General features: G+C 37.7%; 1 protein-coding gene across 1 annotated transcript in view; it reads right to left on the bottom strand.

The window, feature by feature from the left end:
* The window catches only part of ATP7A (ATPase copper transporting alpha), a 170,775-nt gene that overhangs the window by 106,547 nt on the left and 44,949 nt on the right, over positions 1-19,279 (bottom strand). Inside the window, exon 2 of the mRNA XM_032840640.1 lies at positions 4,740-4,880. Within this exon, the coding sequence (XP_032696531.1) occupies positions 4,740-4,859 (120 nt within the window). The 5' untranslated portion in view covers positions 4,860-4,880. The remainder of the gene's footprint in view (positions 1-4,739; positions 4,881-19,279) is intronic.

Below are 19,279 nucleotides of genomic sequence, written 5' to 3'. Positions count from 1 at the left end.
TCCCAGAGAACACAGGTATAATCTCTTTGACACCAGCTGTAGTGACTTCTTACTAGGTATGTCTCCTGAGGCAAGGGAAACAAAAGCAAATAATGAACTAATAGGACGTCATCAAGATAAAAAGCTTCTGCACAGCAAACTAACAAGGCAAACAACAACAAAACAAAAAGGCAACCTATGGAATGGGAGAAGATATTTGCAAGTGATATATCTGCCAAAAGATTAGTATCCAAAATACATAAAGAAGTTAAAACTCAACAAAGAAAAAACAATAATCCAGTTAAGAAATGGGCAAAAGACCTGAACAGACATTTTTCCAAAGACTTACAGATGGCTAACAGATACATGAAAACATGCTCAATATCACTCATCATCAGGGAAATACAAATCAAAACTACAATGAGCTATGACCTCACACCTGCCAGAATGGCTAAAATTAACAACACAGGAAAGAACATGTGTTAGTGAGGATACAGGGGAAGGGGAACCCTCTTACACTGTTGGTAGAAATGGAAAGTTGGTGCAGCCACTCTGGAAAACAGTGTGAAGGTTCCTCAAACACGTAAAAATAGAACTACCCTGGGGTGCCTGATTGGCTTAGGTCATGATCCCAGGGTCCAGGGATTGAGCCTGCTTCCCCCTCTCCCGCTGTCCCCTGACCCTGCTTGTGTGCCTTCTCTCTCCTTAAATAAATAAAATCTTTAAAAAAAAAAAAAAACAAAACTACCCTATGATCCAGCAATTGCACTATTATGTATTTACCCAAAGGATACAAAAATACTAATTCCAAGGAATGCATGCTCCCTGGTGTTTACAGCAGCATTATCAACAAGAGCCAGTTTGGAAAGAGACAAACATCCATCCACTGATAAATGGATAAGGAAGATGTAGTGTGTGTGTATGTGCGTGTGTGTGTGTGTGTGTGTTTGCGTGTCTATTTGTGTATATACATTTTGTGTATACGGAATGTACAAAAGGAATGTTAATCAGCCAAAGAAGAATGAAATCTTCCATTTGCAATGAGGTGGATGGAGCTAGAGAGTATCATGCTAAACGAAATAAGTCAGAGAAAGACAAACACTGTATGATTTCATTCATATGCAGAATTTAAGAAACGAAAGAAATGTGGGAAAAAAGAGAGGAAAACCAAGAAACAGACTCTTAACCATATAGAACAAACTGATGGTTACCAGAGGTGGATGGGTTAAATGCATGACAGGGATTAATGAGGACACTTGTGATGAGCACCGGGTGTTGCATGTAAATGCTGAATCATTATATTGTGCACATGAAATAATATTATAAAGTAGGTTAACTAACTGGAATTTATTTATTTTTATTTTTTTTTAAAGATTTTATCTATTTATTTGACAAAGAGACAGACAGCCAGAGAGAGAACACAAGCAAGGGAAGTGGAAGAGGGAGAAGCAGGCTTCCCACCAAGCAGGGAGCCCAATGCGGGGCTCGATCCCAGCCTGGGATCATGACCTGAGCCAAACGCAGACACTTAACAACTGAGCCACCCAGGCACCCCACTAACTGGAGTTTAAATAAAAACTTGGGCACCTGGGTGGCTCAGTTGGTTAAGCAACTGCCTTCGGCTCAGGTCATGGTCCCAGAGTCCTGGGATCGAGTCCCACATCGGGCTCCCAGCTCCATGGGGAGTCTGCTTCTCCCTCTGACATCCCCTCTCATGCTCTCTCTCACTCTGTCTCTCTCTCTCTCTCAAAATAAATAAATAAAAATCTTTCATAAATAAATAAATAAAAACTTAGTTTTAAAAAACAGAATGAGAGGTGCCTGGGTGGCTCAGTCTATTAAGCATCCGACTCTTGGTTTTCGGATCAGGTCATGGTCTCACGTGCCATGGGATCAATCCCTGTGTTGGGCTCCACACTCAGCTGGGAGTGTACTTGAAGAGGCTTTCCCTCTGCCCCTACCACCCACTTATGCATGCTCTCTCTCTCCCCAAAATGAATAAATAAGGGGCTCCTGGTTGGCTCAGTCAGTTAAGCATCTGCTTTAGTTTGGGTCATGATCCCAGGGTTCTGGGATCAAGTCCGGAGTCAGGCTCCCTGATCAGTGGGGAGTCTGCTGCTCCTTCTATCCAGACCCAGCTTGTGATCTCTCTCTCTCCCAAATAAATGAAATTTTAAATAAATAAATAAATAAAATATTTTTTAAATGAATGAAAACAAGCTGCAGACTGAATAAAATATTTGCAAAACACATATCTAAAAGAGATTTATATTTGGAATACATAAAGGATAATCAAAATTGAATAAGGAAACAAAAAAAGATAATGGCTAAAAATTTGAGAAAAGTTTTTACAGCCATTTGACCAAAGAAGTTATACAAATACCTAACAACCACATAAAATGCTTAACATCATTAGCCATTAAGGAAATGGCAATTAGTGTGATACCACTACATACCCAGTAGAATGTCTATAGCTAAAAAGACTGATATACCAAGTGTTAAGAGAGAATCTAAAAAAAGCAGAGCCCACAAACATTGCTGGTGAAGAAAATATAGTACAGTCACTATGATAAATCACTTGCGGACACCTCAACAAATGATACATACACTTAGCATATGATAGAACAAATTCAATCCTAGGAATCTTCCCAAGAGAAAACCTATGTCTAAACAAATACTCCCATGTGAACACTCAGAGCACTGTATTACATAATTACAAAAAAGTGGCAACAATCCAAATGTTTCCCAATAAGTGAATGGGCAAACAAATTGTTGGACATCCACACAACGGAATACCCCTCAGCAATAAAAAGGAAAAAACTAGTGATACAAAAAACAACATAAATAGATCTCAAATGCATAATGCTAAGTGAAGGAAGCTAGACTCAAAAGGCTGAGTTGAGAAAGCTGGATTACAGAGTAAAGATTAACCAAAACATTTTTTTACTCCAAAGGCTTTAAAATCAAAGACATTTTTAAAATCAAAGACATTTTTTAAAGATTTTATTTACTTATTTGATGATCACAAGTAGGCAGAGAGACAGGCGGAGGTGGGGGGGAAGCAGGCTCCCTGCTGAGCAGAGAGCCCGATGTGGGCCTCGATCCCAGGACCCTGAGACCATGAACTGAGCCAAAGGCAGAGGCTTAACCCACTGAGCCACCCAGGCACCCCTAATCAAAGACATTTTTAACAACACGAAAATAAAAAGTTTTAAAAAGTAATGACCAAACATAATTCAAGGTTTTTCATACTGAAAATACTAGAATTACTCTGATAAGAATTTATATAACTAGGTACACAAAGCTAATCCCAATTTCATGGTAAAAGGCACCTTTATGATGATTAATTTTTTCAGAATTTACATGAGAGAATAATTCGGACATGACAAGTTTGAGAACCATATGCAAATTAAATTGTATCTGTAGACACTATATGACCAGAAAATACACTGGCCCAGGAATCATGCAACTTCAGTTCTAGTTTTGCTTTGGTAATAGGTAGCTGTGTCACAAGTCACTTCATTAATCTAAGCTTCCATTTGGTAATCTGTAAAATGAGGAGATTAGACTATTGAAGTCATATGTAAGACCCTCTGTAGCTTTAACACATGTCTATGTCAAAAAATGAACATGGGAAACATTCAAAAATTTTTTATTAGACAGTAGGGGAGGTGGCATCACTATATTCCCTGTAGGGTAGTCTTGTATTGACTTTGGGACTTTTGGTTCTTATGGTTAGAAGGTGTGAAACAAAGCCATTTAATTTATTTAGTTATAATAGTTATATTTATTATTTATTTATTTATTATATATTTATTTATAATAGTTATATTACTAACTCAGGTTCATTACAGACAAATTAGAATATATTTATAAACCACTCTTCTCATCAACATTCTGAGATGAATTATAGCAGGAATGTGTTAAGGTGGTCTGAAAAAAGTTAATTTTATTTTTGCAATTGATAAGTGAAATGAAGGGGCACCTGGGTGGCACAGTAGGTTAAGCATCCAACTCTTGGTTTCGGCTCAGGTCATGACCTCATGATCATGAAATTGAGCCCTGCATGGGGCTCTGTGTTCAGTGTGGAGTGTGCCTACGTTTCTCTCTCTGACTCCCAGTCCCACCACCTCATCACCCCCACTCTCTCTCTAAAGTAAATAAATAAACCTTTTTTAAAAAATTGAAGTGAAAGGGGTGCTTGACTGGCTCAGTTGGTAGAGCATGTGACTCTTGATCTCAGGGTTGTGAGTTCAAGTCCCATACTGAATGTACACACTACTTAAATATATATGTATTATATATATTTAACTAGAAACATTTTAAAAATTGAAGTGAAAAAGCTTAGAAAATTACTGTTACACCTTGTATGCATGTGCTTAAGGAAGATTACATTATTATTTCACATAATAACTGTCATGCTATATAAGAGAAGAAAGCCCAGCACCCTTTCTCTGAAAACATATATTTTAGTTTAGTATGAAATTAAGAGTAATATATATTTATTTATGCTTATAAAACATAAATCTATAAATATACAACCATGGTAATGTCAAGACATCTTCAGATGTCTTTAAGTTAAAACTACAATTTCTTATTTTTTATAAAAAGAAAAGTTAAAGGGGCAAAGAAAATATATTAATCTTCTCAGTCTTTATTGCCAAATGTGTCAGTATATCTGCTTCTATCTCAGTGTTTAAAGTAATTTTCTAGAATTCCAATCAACATTTGACTTTACTTATTTCCAAAGACTAACTTACTTTAATATGATGTACACCATTCAGTTTTCCAATCCGCTGCTCAATGGTCCAAACACAGGAACTACATGTCATCCCCTCAACAGAGATGGTGACCGAATCCACACCCATACTTTGATCCATCTTGATTTCTTCTTTACATTCCTATTAGAAACAATGAACTCACTAATTTCAGCCATGGAAATAATCCTTCCTCAACTTTCCCCCCAATTTCTCAACTGAAATTATTCTACAAATAAAATATGGTCAGCATTCTTTTCTCTCATCTCATTTCACTCTCATCTCATGACCACTGCTTTAGCTATTCCCTTGGAATAGACTTTCTTCTTCCAGATACCTGCTTAGCTAACTTCATCTCTTTCAAGCCTTTACCCAAATCTAATCCCCATAATGAGTTTTACACTGACCACCCTGCTTAAAATTGTAATCCACATCCCTTCCATACATATCCACTCTGATTCCCCTTACATCTGCTCTATTTTGTCTTTTTTTCATAGAACTTATCTTCTAATATACTCCATAATTTACTTACTGTGTTCATTGCTCATTATCTGCTTTCCTGTGGTGGTTTCAAAATGTGCTCACAAATTCTTTGTTACTCCTTCTTTCAAAAGGCGGAATTTGGGGCGCCTGGGTGGCTCAGTTGGTTAAGCATCTGCCTTCGGCTCTCCTGGGATCGAGCCCTACATCAGGCTCTCTGCTCAGCAGGGAGTCTGCTTCTCCCTCTCCCTCTGCTTGTGTTCTCCCTCTCTCTCACTTGCTCACTTTCTCTCTAGCAAATAAATAAAATCTTCAAAAAAAGAAAAATGAGGTGGAATTTAACTACTTTCCCTTGAGTGTGACCTGTGCTCAATGACTTGGTTCTGAACAGAATATGGTGGAATAGGCAAGGTGTAACTCCCAAGACTGGATCATAAAAGGCAGGCACTATGGGAGAGGGGTAAAAGTCACTGTGGATTCCTCCTTGTCTTTTCTCTTGAATGGCCCGAGCTGGGGGAAGCCATCTGCCATATCATAAGGACACTCAAGCAGCCTTAGGGAGTGGTTCATGTGGCAAGAAATTGAGGCCTCCTGTCAATAGCCCTTGTGAGTGAACCATCTTAGAAGCTGGTATTTCAGACTTAATTAAGCCTTTAGATGCCTGAGGCTCCAGTCAACATACTGCCTACAATCTCGTGAAATACCCTGAACCAGAACCACCCAGCAAAACCACTCCCAAATTTATGACTCACAAATATTCCAAGACAATAGCTGCCTTTTGTTTCAAGCCACTGAATTTTTTTTAAGATTTTATTTATTTATTTGACAGAGAGAGATCACAAGTAGACGGAGAGGCAGGCAGAGAGAAAGAGAGAGAGGGTAGCAGGCTCCCTGCTGAGCAGAGAGCCTGATGCGGGACTCGATCCCAGGACCCTGAGATCATGACCTGAGCCAAAGGCAGCGGCTTAACCCACGGAGCCACCCAGGCACCCCTAGCCACTGAATTTTTAGGTAATTTCTTACACTGCAATAATCAACTAATACATGTACCACTGGAATGAAAATTGTATGAAGGCAAGAATCTTTTGTCCCCACTGATAACTAATTTGAATCACGTGAAACTGCCATTGTTGCATATCAAAATAGTCAAATACTGCCATTTTCATATAAATCAACCTAATATATCCCATGGAAACAGTGTTTTCCTCTGGTGAGAGGAAATAAATGGTTAGCGGATAAGGGTGGAAAAAAGAATGTTTAGTATATAACCTTTTATACCTCTTTTTAAAGTTGAGATATAATCGACATAACATGGTATAAGTTTAAGGTGTACAATGTGTTGGTTTGATACGTGCGTGTGTGTGTGTGTGTGTGTGTGTGCGCGCGCATGTGTGTGTAGTGATAGGATTACCACCGTTAGCTAACACCTCTACCACATCACTTGTCATTTTTTTTTTGTGGTGATAACATTAAGATCTACTCTCTTCTATATCTTTTAAATTTTGTAACACAGGATATATTTTTTCAAACACACACAGTAGACCTGAAATAATAGAAAACAATAATAGGGAAGGGAGTTTATAGCTGAGGCATTCTGAGAATCCTGCTCTTATTTGGAATGTTCAAAAAGAGATAAACCTTAGATTTTGAGTGAAATAACTCAAGCAGAGAGAGTCAATTATGGTTTCACTTACTTGTGGAGCATAAGGAATAACACGGAGGACACTGGGAGATGGAGAGGAGAAGTGAGTTGGGGGAAATCAGAGGGGGAGACAAACCATGAGAGACTGTGGACTTTGAGAAACAAACTGAAACTGAGGGTTTTGGAGGGGAGAGGGGTGGGGGGTGGAGTGAGCCTGGTGGTGGGCATTAAGGAGGGCATGTATTGCATGATGGAACACTGAGTTTGGTGCATAAACAATGAATTTTGGAACACACACACACACACAAAAATTTAATTTAAAAAAAAGAATACATGTTAAACATTTAAAGGTAACCAGTAGAAGACTAGAAATAGAATATAAAGCTTCCAAAACAGTAGAAGAAGAAAGAGAATAAAGAAAATTAAACCAAACTACTAGACAGGAAGGAAGATTAATGAAAATTACAAGAAAAGAAATAAGAACATATTTTTATAAAACTCTTTTGTTTAAAGGGTAAAGTGAAATGATTATGATAAAAGCAGCACTAGATTCAGGCTTAAGAAATTATTCAGGGCTCCTGGGTGGCTCAGTAGGTTAAAGCCTCTGCCTTCAGCTCAGGTCATGATCCCAGGGTCTTGGGATCGAACCCCACATGGGGCTCTCTGCTCAGCAGGGAGCCTGCTTCCCTTCCTCTCTCTCTGCCTGCCTCTCTGCCTACTTGTGATCTCTGTCTGTCAAATAAATAAATAAAATCTTTAAAAAAAAAGAAATTATTAAGGAAAAAAGAAAGACTGCCCAGTGCAGATCTGAGGGCCTCTTTTAGAGCACTACAGATTACTCATGTTTAGGTAAATTAGGGGGTGTTAATTAGAAGATGTTTAATTATGTGGACATTTGGAAAAATTTTATTTGGAAGAATATTAGCTCAATGTAAAGAATTTGCAAATTGTATAGATTTGCAAAAAAAATCTTTTTGAAAAGATCACAAATTATGTAGAAAATACCGTTTTGTATAAGAGGGAGAAGAGAAATACTGAAGTAAAGTAAAACTGTTACCAAACCAATAAGCAGGAAGTAACCAGTTATTATGAAGCTGCTATTACCTAAAATTGAAGTACAAATAAAAATACAAGTCTTGGGTCGAATAAAATTAATCCAGTATTCATTAGGGGGTCTCCATGCCCTTGGATAAAGATCCTGTAGTGTGGCCATAATCAAAAATTAGAGACACCAAAGTGTTTCTCTTAGACTTATTTGTCAAAATTAACAATGGCCAACTACAGAACTCAAAAGGGGGTTTACAAATACCAAGATTTACATTGACTCTATTTTGCCCTAAAAGTCATTTCTTTGAAAAATGCTAAACTACAGGAGGGAAATTTTTTTAAAAAATCAAAACACTGTGTAAAAATATTTCTAGAAGGACTCACAAATAATCAGTAACATTAGTTACCTCCCAGAGGTAACTAATGCTTCTGCATTTTGAATTATGTAAATACAAAACCAATTCAAAATAAATTAAATTTATAAAAAACAATTATTAAAACATTTCTTTGCAATAAATTTATTCCACGTGGAATAAAAATAATTACTACATCATCTCGGCTTTGCTAAGCTCAGAGAAACAAAGAGAAATTGCTGCTGAATCTCATCCTCCGCTCCTAACAAAGCAAATAAGTAGATTCTTCTTACTTTGACTGATTTCGCTGGAGCTTTGAACAGGTGGACCACCAATATAATTTCCAAATATCTAAAACCACAGAATTTCCTTGGGGATAAATTGTTTTCAAGTGTTAATTGGTTTTTAGCACGTATTTTTCATTATATATATATTCTTCTTTGAGATATAATTCACACACTATAAAATTCACCCTAAGACAAACAATTCAGTGTTTTTTAGTAATATTCACAAGGATATGCAACGATCATGACTATGTAACTGCAGAACATTTTCATTTCCCCCAAAAGAAACTCCATACCCATCATCAGCAGTCACTCCTCAGTCCTCTTACATCTACTGGCAAAAATGAATCTACTTCCTATCTCTATGGATTTGTCCATCCTGGTAATTTCATAAAAATGGATTCATTCACTATGTGTGGCCTTTGTGTCTGAAATTCTTTCACTTAGCATAATATTTTTAAGGTTTAACAATCTGTACTTCGTTTTTTTCACTTTCTTGATGGCATCCTTTGAAACAAAAAAAAACTTAATTTTTATGAAACCAAATTTATCAATTTTTCTTTTGTTGTTTGTGCTTTTGATGTCCCATATATAAGAAACCACTGCCACACTGAAAGCCATGAATATTTACTTCTATGTTCTAAGAGTTTGGTAGTTTCACTCTTACATTTAGGTCTTTAAATCCATTTGAGTTAATTGTTGTACATGGTGTGCAGCAGGGATCCAAGTTACATTCTTTTACATTGGATGTCAGCTTCTCCCAGAACCATTTTTTAAACAGCTTTACTGAAATACAGTTCGCATATAATTCACACATTTAAGGTGTAAAATTCAATAGGCGTTACATTCACAGGTATGTGCCACCATTACCACAGTCAATTTTAGAACCTTTCTGTCACCTCAAAAAGAAGCCTGATACCCTTTAGCTATCACCCTCCCACCTCCTAAGGCCCCCACCCCCACTGCCAGGCAACCATTAATCTCTGTGTCTGTATAGATTTTTCGCTTTTGGACATTTCATATGAATGAAATCACATATAATATGTGGTCTTTTGTCACTGGATTCTTTCACTTAGCATAATGTTTTCAAGGTTCATCCATGTTGTAGAATGTGTCAGTGCTTCATTCCTTTTTATGGCTGAATTATATTCCATGGTATGGATATACTATTTTTGTTTATCTATTCATCAGTCGACATTTAGGTTGCCCCTGTCTTTTGGCTACTAAGAATAAGGCTCCTATAAATATTTATGTACAAATTTCTGTGTTTTCATTTTTCTTGGGTAATACTTGAGTGGAACTACTAGGTCCGAGAACTCTGTTTTAACTGAGGAAATGCCATAGTTTTCCAAAGCAACTGTGCCATTTTACATTCCTACTAGCAGCATATGAGGGTTCCAATATCTCCACCTCCTCACCAACACTTGTTATTATCTGATTTTTTTTTATTTTAACCATTCTAGTAAATGTTAAGTGGTATCTCACTGTGGTTTTGATTTGCAGGTCCCTGATTACTAGTGATTTTGAGCATCTTTTCATGTGCTTACTGGCCATTTGTATATCTTTTTTGGAGAAATGGCTGTGTGAGCCCTTTATCCATTTTTTAAAAGATTTTATTTATTTATTTGAGAGACAGAGAGAGAGAGCATAAGCAGAGGGAGCAGCAGAGGGAGGGGGAGCAGCAGAGGGAGGGGGAGCAGCAGAGAGGGAGAAGTGGGCTCCCTGCTCAGCAGGGAGCCCCACATGGGGCTCGATCCCAGGACCCCAGGATCATGACGAGATGAAGGCAGACACTTAACCAACTGAGCCACCCAGGCACTCCTTTTTTTTCCTTTACCCATTTTTTAATTGGGCTTTTGAGTTTTTTGTTGAGTTACAGGATTTATTTATATATTCTGGATATTAATCTCTAATCACATATATGATTTCCAAATATTTTCCCTATTCTGTGGGTTATCTTTCCACCATCTTGATAGAGTCCTTTGGTGCCCAAAAGTGTTTAATTTTGATGAAGTCCAATGTATTTCATTTTTGTTGCTTCTAGTCATTTTTTAATTGAGATATAACTTATATATAGCATTATATTAGTTTTAGGTGTACAATAAAATGATTTGATACATGTATACATTGTGAAATGATTACCACAATAAGTTTAACATCAATTACCATGAAGTTAAATTTTTTTTTCTTATGGCAGAAACCTTTACAATCTACTCTCTTAGCAGCTTTCAAATATACAATGCAGTACTGTTAACAATAGTCACCATACTATATATTATATCCCCAGAACTTAAAGTTTCTATCTTTTGACCACCTTCACCCATTTCATCCAGCTCCAACACCCACATCTGGCAACCCACCAATCTGTTCTCTTTATCTATGAGTTTGTTTTTTTTCAGAAGATTCCACATATAAGTGTGCTCATATAGTATTTGCTTTCCTCTGACTTCGCATAATGCCTTCAATCCATATTGCTGCAAATCACAGAATTTCCTTTTTTATAAAAAGATTTTATTTATTTATTTGACAGAGAGAGATCACAAGTAGGCAGAGAGGCAGGCAGAGAGAGAGGAGGAAGCAGGCTCCCGGCCGAGCAGAGAGCCTGATGTGGGGCTCAATCCCAGGACCCTGGGATCATGTCCTGAGCCGAAGGCAGAGGCTTTAACCCACTGAGCCACCCAGGCGCCACCAAAATTTCCTTTTTTAATGGCTGAATAATATTATGTATATATACACCACATTTACTTTATCCATTCACCCATTGAGGGACCCTTAGGTATTTTCCATACCTTAGCTACTGTAAATAATGCAGCAATGAATATAGGGTGCAGATATCTTTGAAACTGTGATTTCATGTCTTTTGGATAAACACCCAGAAGTGGAAATGCTGAATATGGTAGTTCTATTTTTAATTTTTTGAGGCACCTTCATACTATTTTCTATATATTCATTTTTAAAATGTAAAAACATAGAAAATCTGAAAGAGTGGTACCTAGGTGGCTCAGTTGGCTAAGCATCTGACTCTTGGGGGGCCTGGGTGGCTCAGATGGTTAAGCATCTGCCTTTGGGTCAGGTCATGATCCCAGGGGCCTGCAATCGAGCCCCACGTCAGGCTCCCTGCTCAGTATGGAGCCTGCTTATCCCTCTCCCCCTGCCATTCCCTCTGCTTGTATTCTCTGGCTCTACCTCTCTGTCAAATAAATAAAAGAGATAAAATCTTTTTTAAAAAATCATCGAACTCTTGATTTCTGCTCAGGTCATGATCTCAGGGTCATGAGATAAAGCCCTGCTTCTGGGTCCATGCTCAGCGGGGAGTCTGAGATTCTCTTTCTTCCCCTCCGTCTCCATCTCCCCCTCCCCTCACTTGCAAGTACATGCTCTTTCTCTCTAAAAATAAATAAATAATTTTTTTAAAGAAAAGCTGAAAGAAAAATTCATCACTAAGCCCACATTCTGTCTTAATTTTATTCAACTTGCATTAATTATGAATAGTTATAATTTATAGTGTGACTTTATGTGAAATTGATTCATAATTATTAGCCTATTTGCATTATTTACTTTGTTTATCTTTTATATTTATTTTTATTGGAGTATAATCAACACACAATGTCACATTAGTTTCAGGTATACAACATAGTGATTTAACAGGTCTATACATTATGCTATGCTCACCACAAGTGCAGCTACAATTTGTCACCATACAATAATATTATAATACCACTGACTGTATTCCTTATACTATAACTTTTATCCACTAACACTTATTCATTCCATAACTGGAAGCCTTGTGTTATTTACTTTTATTTTTTGTAAGTTTATTTCTTTTATTTTTGTAATCTCTACACCCAACGTGGGGCTCAAACTCACAAACCTGAAGTCAAGAGTCACATGCTCTACTGACTGAGCCAGCCAGGCACCCCCATGTTATTTGCTTTTAAAGTTACAGCTAAAGCTATTACAAACACAACAGTTAACAATTCAGGTATGTCCATTACTACTTCTTAAACCAGTATTAAATTATTACCTATTTTTATAGAGACTTATAATAGTTATTCAATGTACAGAAATACATTTTGTCTGATTTTTGTTTTTAATGACATGAAGCAGGCTTTATTCAAGGTCAAAAAAAATCATGATCTCTAATGAAGCACACTGCCAAAAATGTTTACATTCTGATAATCTATGATTTACAATCTACATGTAAAAATAAGTTGTCACTGCCTTATGAAACTCTATCTTCCTTCCTCTAGTCAGAGCAGCTGCTGCCAATAGGACAAAATCTGAATCTTTGAATGAATGATAAGTGAAATAAGGGAAGAATAGGAGATCTCAATTAGTTTAGAGGAACTAGAACTAGCTACTGCAGATCAAAAAAAAAAATTCTCCATATGCCTGAATTCACTATCATGAATATTCAAGATTTAGAAATTATATTAATATATATATTCCCTTTTTCCCTGAACTTTTATTATGAAAAATTTCAACCACACATAAAAGCTGTAATAGTACAATGAACATCTATCTGTATATCCTCTGCATGAATTCAACAATGGTTAACATTTTGCTATATTTGCCTTGTTTTTTCTAAAACATTTGAATGTAAGTTTTAGAAATCAAAATACTCCAGCATTCACTTTCAAAGAATAAGAACTCCTACATAACCACACTATTACTATCAAAGCTAGGAGGGGGCGCCTGGGTGGCTCAGTGGGTTAATAAGACTCTGCCTTTGGCTCAGGTCATGATCTCAGGGTCCTGGGATCGAGCCCCGCATCGGGCTCTCTGCTGAGCAGGGAGCCTGCTTCCTCCTCTCTCTCTGCCTGCCTCTCTGCCTCCTTGTGATCTCTGTCTGTCAAATAAATAAATAAATCTTAAAAAAAAAAAAAGCTAAGAGAATTAATGATTGTATGTCATCTAATACAAATTCTCTATTTAAATTTTCCCAAGAGGCCGGATGGCTCAATTGGTTAGAGTGTGGTGCTAATAAATTTTCTCAAATGTCCCAAGAACATCTTTTACAGTTTTTATTTTTCCCAAATCAGGATCCAGACAAAGTTCACACACTGAATTTGGTTGTGTTTCTTTTAGTCTCATTTAATCTAAAACAGCCCCGCCCCTATCTGTTTTCCCCCCATGAAATGAGTTTTGAAGAATCCAGGTCAGTTGCCTTAAGAGACACTATATTCTCTTTTTAAAATACAAGTTCCACTTTGCTAGTTTAATGGACTCATAGCTAGAATTATACCTCCTAATACCTGTGAAGCCCAGATTATACAGGAAAGACAGGTAATTATGAACAAATTATACCTCAGATGAAGAGAACTCATGGGCCGGTGAAAAGTCCAAAGGTGAGGTACTGAAGGCCAACATAAAGGTATCAGGGACTAGGGAGAGGGTCACTCTTCTTAGCAGTAATGGGTATAAAATGGAAAGTAGAGTAACGTCTAAAACAAACATATCCTATCAAAATGCTGTCCACAGTCAGCCCTCGGTCTTAAAAAGGAGACGCTCTCTTTCCTCTTGTAGCACATGGATGCCTGACTCCAGGACAGAACACTCAGACTTAGTACTGTATAACTCAGATGTGTTATGGGTCAAACAGAGCTTTTGAAGGTTGATCAAGGCATACTACCAAAACTGAATTATTCTACTGGAAAATGTCAAGTTCAAACTACAGAACTGGTAACAAACTTTTTTTTTTAAAGATTTTTTTTTTTTATTTGACAGATCACAAGTAGGCAGAGAGGCAGGCAGAGAGAGGAGGAGGAGGCAGGCTCCCTGCTGAGCAGAGAGCCCGATGCAGAACTCGATCCCAGGACCCTGAGATCATGACCTGAGCCGAAGGCAGAGGCTTTAACCACTGAGCCACCCAGGCGCCCCTGGTAACAAACTTTTGGACTATAATACATTCAGCAGATGAAGGCCAGTTTGTGTGGTTATTTAGAAATGTAAAACCAAAATACAGTTTTCTTATGGGGTATGTCCCAGACCAAAGTACTGGAACAACTCTCAGGCTCACTGAGGAACTGAGAGAGACTAAGCAGAAAGGCACTTTTAAAGTAACTGGATAGGGATGCCTGGGTGGCTCAGTCGGTTAAGCATCTGCCTTCAGTTTAGGTCATGATCTCAGGGTCCTGGGATCAAGCCCCATATTGGGCTCCCTGCTCAGCAGGGAGCCTGCTTCTCTCTCCTGCTTCTCCCTTTGCCTGCTGCTCCCTCTGATTGTGCACACACACTCTCTCTCTCTCTGGCAAATGAATTAATAAAATCTTTTAAAAAATAATTCACCTGGAAGTATTTACTGGGGAAGAAGGAATTTCTGAGCACAAATAAAAATTACATTAATACAGCCACATTTATGGCTATATCCTAATTTAAGCATGTTAAATCATCTATGAATAATATATTTTTTCTCCTACCTTCATAATTCACCTGAATTTTTTCTTCAAAACTCTACTTAAACTGACATTTACACACAAAAGCTCAGAAGAATTCCATCTCCCTCATGCTACTCCTATATATACAACTCTAACTGATTTTGTAACAAATGCAATGTCCATCTTTTGAATTTTAAATGTCTCAAGGATAGGTACAAAGTCAGGAACATCTTTTGTAACCTCCCATTGTATTTAGCAAAATGACTCAGAAAACAGAGTAAGAGCATAAACAATTCATATGGTATAGTAAAGCGTATAGGCTTCTGGGAGATCACAATATCAAAGAACAAATCTGGCATGCAGCAATTAGGAATCCAGTAACTCTGAGAACAACAGCAACGAATAATAGTGCGGGAAATAAGGGTTATTAAAGTATTTGGAGCCACTCCCTAAACACACATGGTAATCACCATTAGTAATAACATTTCCTAAGAGGAAGAACAGCATTATGACTGGATCATCATGTCTGGTTTAGAAACAGAAACTCAATGAATTGAGTACAAACATGACACATATATATGAAGTCTGCTCAAAACCACTTCTTAAAGCTGATCACAGAAGCTCAAATATTATTTTTAATCCCCCTAAAATAATTGGTCTTCATAATTTTGGAAAGATTTCTGGATTAATAAACTATAATTAAGATAATGCAAATTAAAACCACAATGAATATCATTTACAGCCATCAGGTAGATAAAAATTTCAAAATCTAGCAATATCATGTGTCAGTAAGGATGTGGAGCAACAGGATCTTTCCTATTCAGCTGGTGAGAGTAAATTAGTACAACTATTAGGGAACCTGTTTGGCATTATCTGGTAGAGCTGAAGATATTCATATACTAGAATTTAACGTTTTCACTCCTAGGCATATCACCATACACAAAGTCTCACACATGTGCAGAGAAAACGTGAACAAGAATGCTCATTGCAACAGTGTTCCTAATTAGTTAAAACTCTGGCAATAACCTAAATGTCTATCAATCAGAAAATAGACAAATAGGTGGTGATGGTAGAGTGTGTGTGTGTGTGTGTGTGTGTGTGTAGTGAAGAATGATACAGTAGCTAAAATTAATGAACTAAAAATAACGGTTCTCACTAGGGGGAGGGGAGATTACCACCAAAAGGACACCTGGCAAAGTCTGGAGACATTTTTGGTTATAACTGGGTGGCGAGGGGGAGTTAGGGGGAGCTGCTACTGGCATCTAGTGGGTAGAGGCCAGGGATACCACTAAACATCCTTAATAGACAAGAATCCATTCACAGGGGCGCCTGGGTGGCTCAGTCAGGTGGGCATCCGACTTGATTTATGCTCAGGTAATGATCTCAGCATTGTGAAATAGAGCCCTGCATGGGGCTCCACACTCGGGGGAGGGGGGGGCGGGTCTGCTTGAGATTCTTTCTCCCTTCTTCTGCCCCTCCCCCTGCTCACACATGAACACTCTCTCTCTCTCACTCAAAAATAAGTAAATCTTTAAAAAAAGATTTTTTTTTAAACCCACTGACAACAAAGAATTATCTAGCCCCAAATGTCAATAGGACAGAAGTTGAGAAACTAGAACTATGAGCAACAACATAGATAAATCTAATTAACATAGCTGAGGCAATAAGAAAAGTTTCACAAGAGAGTACCTGGGTGGCTCAGTCAGTTTAACACCTGCCTTTGGCTCAGGTCATCATCCCAGGGACCTGCAAACAAGTCCCAAGTTGGGCTCCCCACTCAGTGGGGAGTCTTCTCCCTCTCCCTCTGCCCCTGCTCCCCACTCATGCTCTCTCTCGCTCTATCTCAAAAAAATTTTTTAAAATTTTGAAAAAAGATTTCACAAGAATACAAAAGTCTAGGAACTTAAAACAATACCATATATTGTTCCTGTATGCATGCATATATAGTAATGTTAGTCAAAATATAAAAATGTGCATGGGAATGACAAATGCCAAATTTAGGAGTTTGGGGAAGGAGGAAGGGATGAAACTGAGCACGAAGGGGAATTTCAACTATATATATACTGTTCAACTTCTTAGGCTGTGTAATAGATACATACTTATGTTATAGGGTTCTCTATACACTTTGTTGGACTAAATTATTTTATTATAAGAATTTTTAAAGGATGCCTGAATGGTGCAGTCGGTTAAGCATCTGCCCTCCGCTCAGGTCATGATCCCAGTGTCCTGGGATTAAGTCCCACGTTGGGCTCCCTGCTTAGTGGGGAGTCTGCTTCTCCCTCTCCCTCTGCCCCTCCCCCATGTACTTGTTCTCTCTCTCTTGCTCTGCTCTCCTTCTCGAATAAATAAAATCTTTTCTTAAAAATATTTTTCAAAGGAAAATAAGTGAACGAACCTGGTAGACATTATGCTAAGTGAAATAAGCCAGACACAGAAAGACAAAAACTGCATGATCTCTCCTATATGTGGAAACTAAAAATGTCTAACTCAGAAGTAGAGACTAGAAGGGTGATTCCCAGGGCCCAGGGGGTGAGGGAAATGAAGAAATGTTGGTCAAAGGGTACAATGTTTCTCATTCATCATCAGGGAAATTGAAATAAAACTACAATGAAATATCACCGCACACAAGTCAAAATGGCTAAAATTAACTCAAGAAACAATAGGTATTGGTGAGGACATGGAGAAACTGTTGATGGGAATGCAAACTGGTGAAGCCACTCTGGAAAACAGTATGGAGATTTCTCAAAAACTTAAAAACAGAACTACTCTATGATCCAACAATCGCACTACTGGGTATTTACCCAAAGAATATAAAAACACTAATTCAAAGGGATACATGCACCCCAATGTTGACAGCAGTATTCTCAACAATATCCAAATTATGGAATACGTCCAAATGCCCATCAACTGATGAATGGATAAAGAAGATATAGTGTACACACACACACACACACACACACACACACACACAGGAATATTACTCAGCCATTAAAAAAAAGAGTGAAATCTTGCCATTTGCAACAACATGGATGGAGCTAGAGTGTACTATGCCAAGCAAAATAAGTTAGTCAGAGAAAGATAAATACAAAATGATTTCACTCAGAGATGGAATTTAAGAAACAAATGATCAGAGTGGAAAAAAAAAAAACCAACAAACTCAACTGTAGAAAACGAACTAATGTTTACCAGAAGGAAAGTGGGTGGGGGAATAGGTGACAGGGATTAAGGAAGGCACTTTTTGTGATGAGCACCGGGTGTTATATGTGTTAAATCACTATATTGTACACCTGAAACTAATATTACACTATACGTTAACTAACTGGAATTTATTTTTTTAATGTTTATTTATTTATTTGACAGACCACAAGTAGGCAGAGAGGCAGGCAGAGAGAGAGAGGAGGAAGCAGGCTCCCCACTGAGCAGAGAGCCCGATGCGGGGCTCGATCCCAGGACCCTGGGATCATGACCTGAGCTGAAGACAGAGGCTTTAACCCACTGAGCCACCCAGGTGCCCCAACTAACTGGAATTTAAATAAAAACTTTAGGGAACACCTGGGTGGCTCAGCCAGTTAAACGTCTGCCTTGGACTTGGGTTGTGATCTCAGGGTCCTGGGATTGAGCCCTGCATTGGCTCCCTGCTCAGTGGGGAGTCTGCTTCTCCCTCTCCCTCTGTTTCTCCTCCCTGCTCATGCACTCTCTCTCTCTCTTTCAAATAAATAAAATCTTAAAAAAAAAACTTTTTAAAAAAGGTAAAAGTTTCAGTTATGTAGAATGACTATCTGGAGATTTACAGCATGGTGACTGTAGCTAAAAATACTGTATACTTGAAATCTACTAAGAGAAATCTTAATTTTTCTCAAAAACAAAAAGTGTTAACTATGTGGGGCGATGGATGTATTAATTAGCTTGACTGTGGTAATCACTTCACAATGTATATGTATATCAAAACATCATGTTATATACCTTAAATATATACAATTTTTATTTGTTAGTCATACCTTGACAAAGCTGAGGAAAAAAACAGCTCATTTTAGGGGGAAATAAAGAAAAACAATATAGGGAATGTGCAGAAATTAAGAGAAGGGTTACTAAAATTGAAATAATTCAGTAAGTGAGACCAATGATAAACTCAAACATATAAACATCCAAAATCCCCCTATTATTCCAGGGTCATAAAAACTTCCCTGTGTTGTTAAACAAATTGACAATTTCTAGCTATGCAAACATTAAACCAGTTGCCTTCAAGGTATCTACATAATATTTCCAAATCAATTTAATAGTTTCCTACCCATTGGCTTCTATATAAAATCACTACCACCTCTAGGGGTGCTTGGCTCCTCAGTCTGTAAGAGTATGTAAC

The sequence above is a fragment of the Lontra canadensis genome, unplaced genomic scaffold (assembly GCF_010015895.1).
Source record: "Lontra canadensis isolate GAN:19392208 unplaced genomic scaffold, GSC_riverotter_1.0 scaffold114, whole genome shotgun sequence".
NCBI lineage: Eukaryota > Metazoa > Chordata > Mammalia > Carnivora > Mustelidae > Lontra > Lontra canadensis.
The sequence above is the reverse complement of the archived record's forward strand: the minus strand, read 5'-3'. Positions and strand labels throughout refer to the sequence as shown.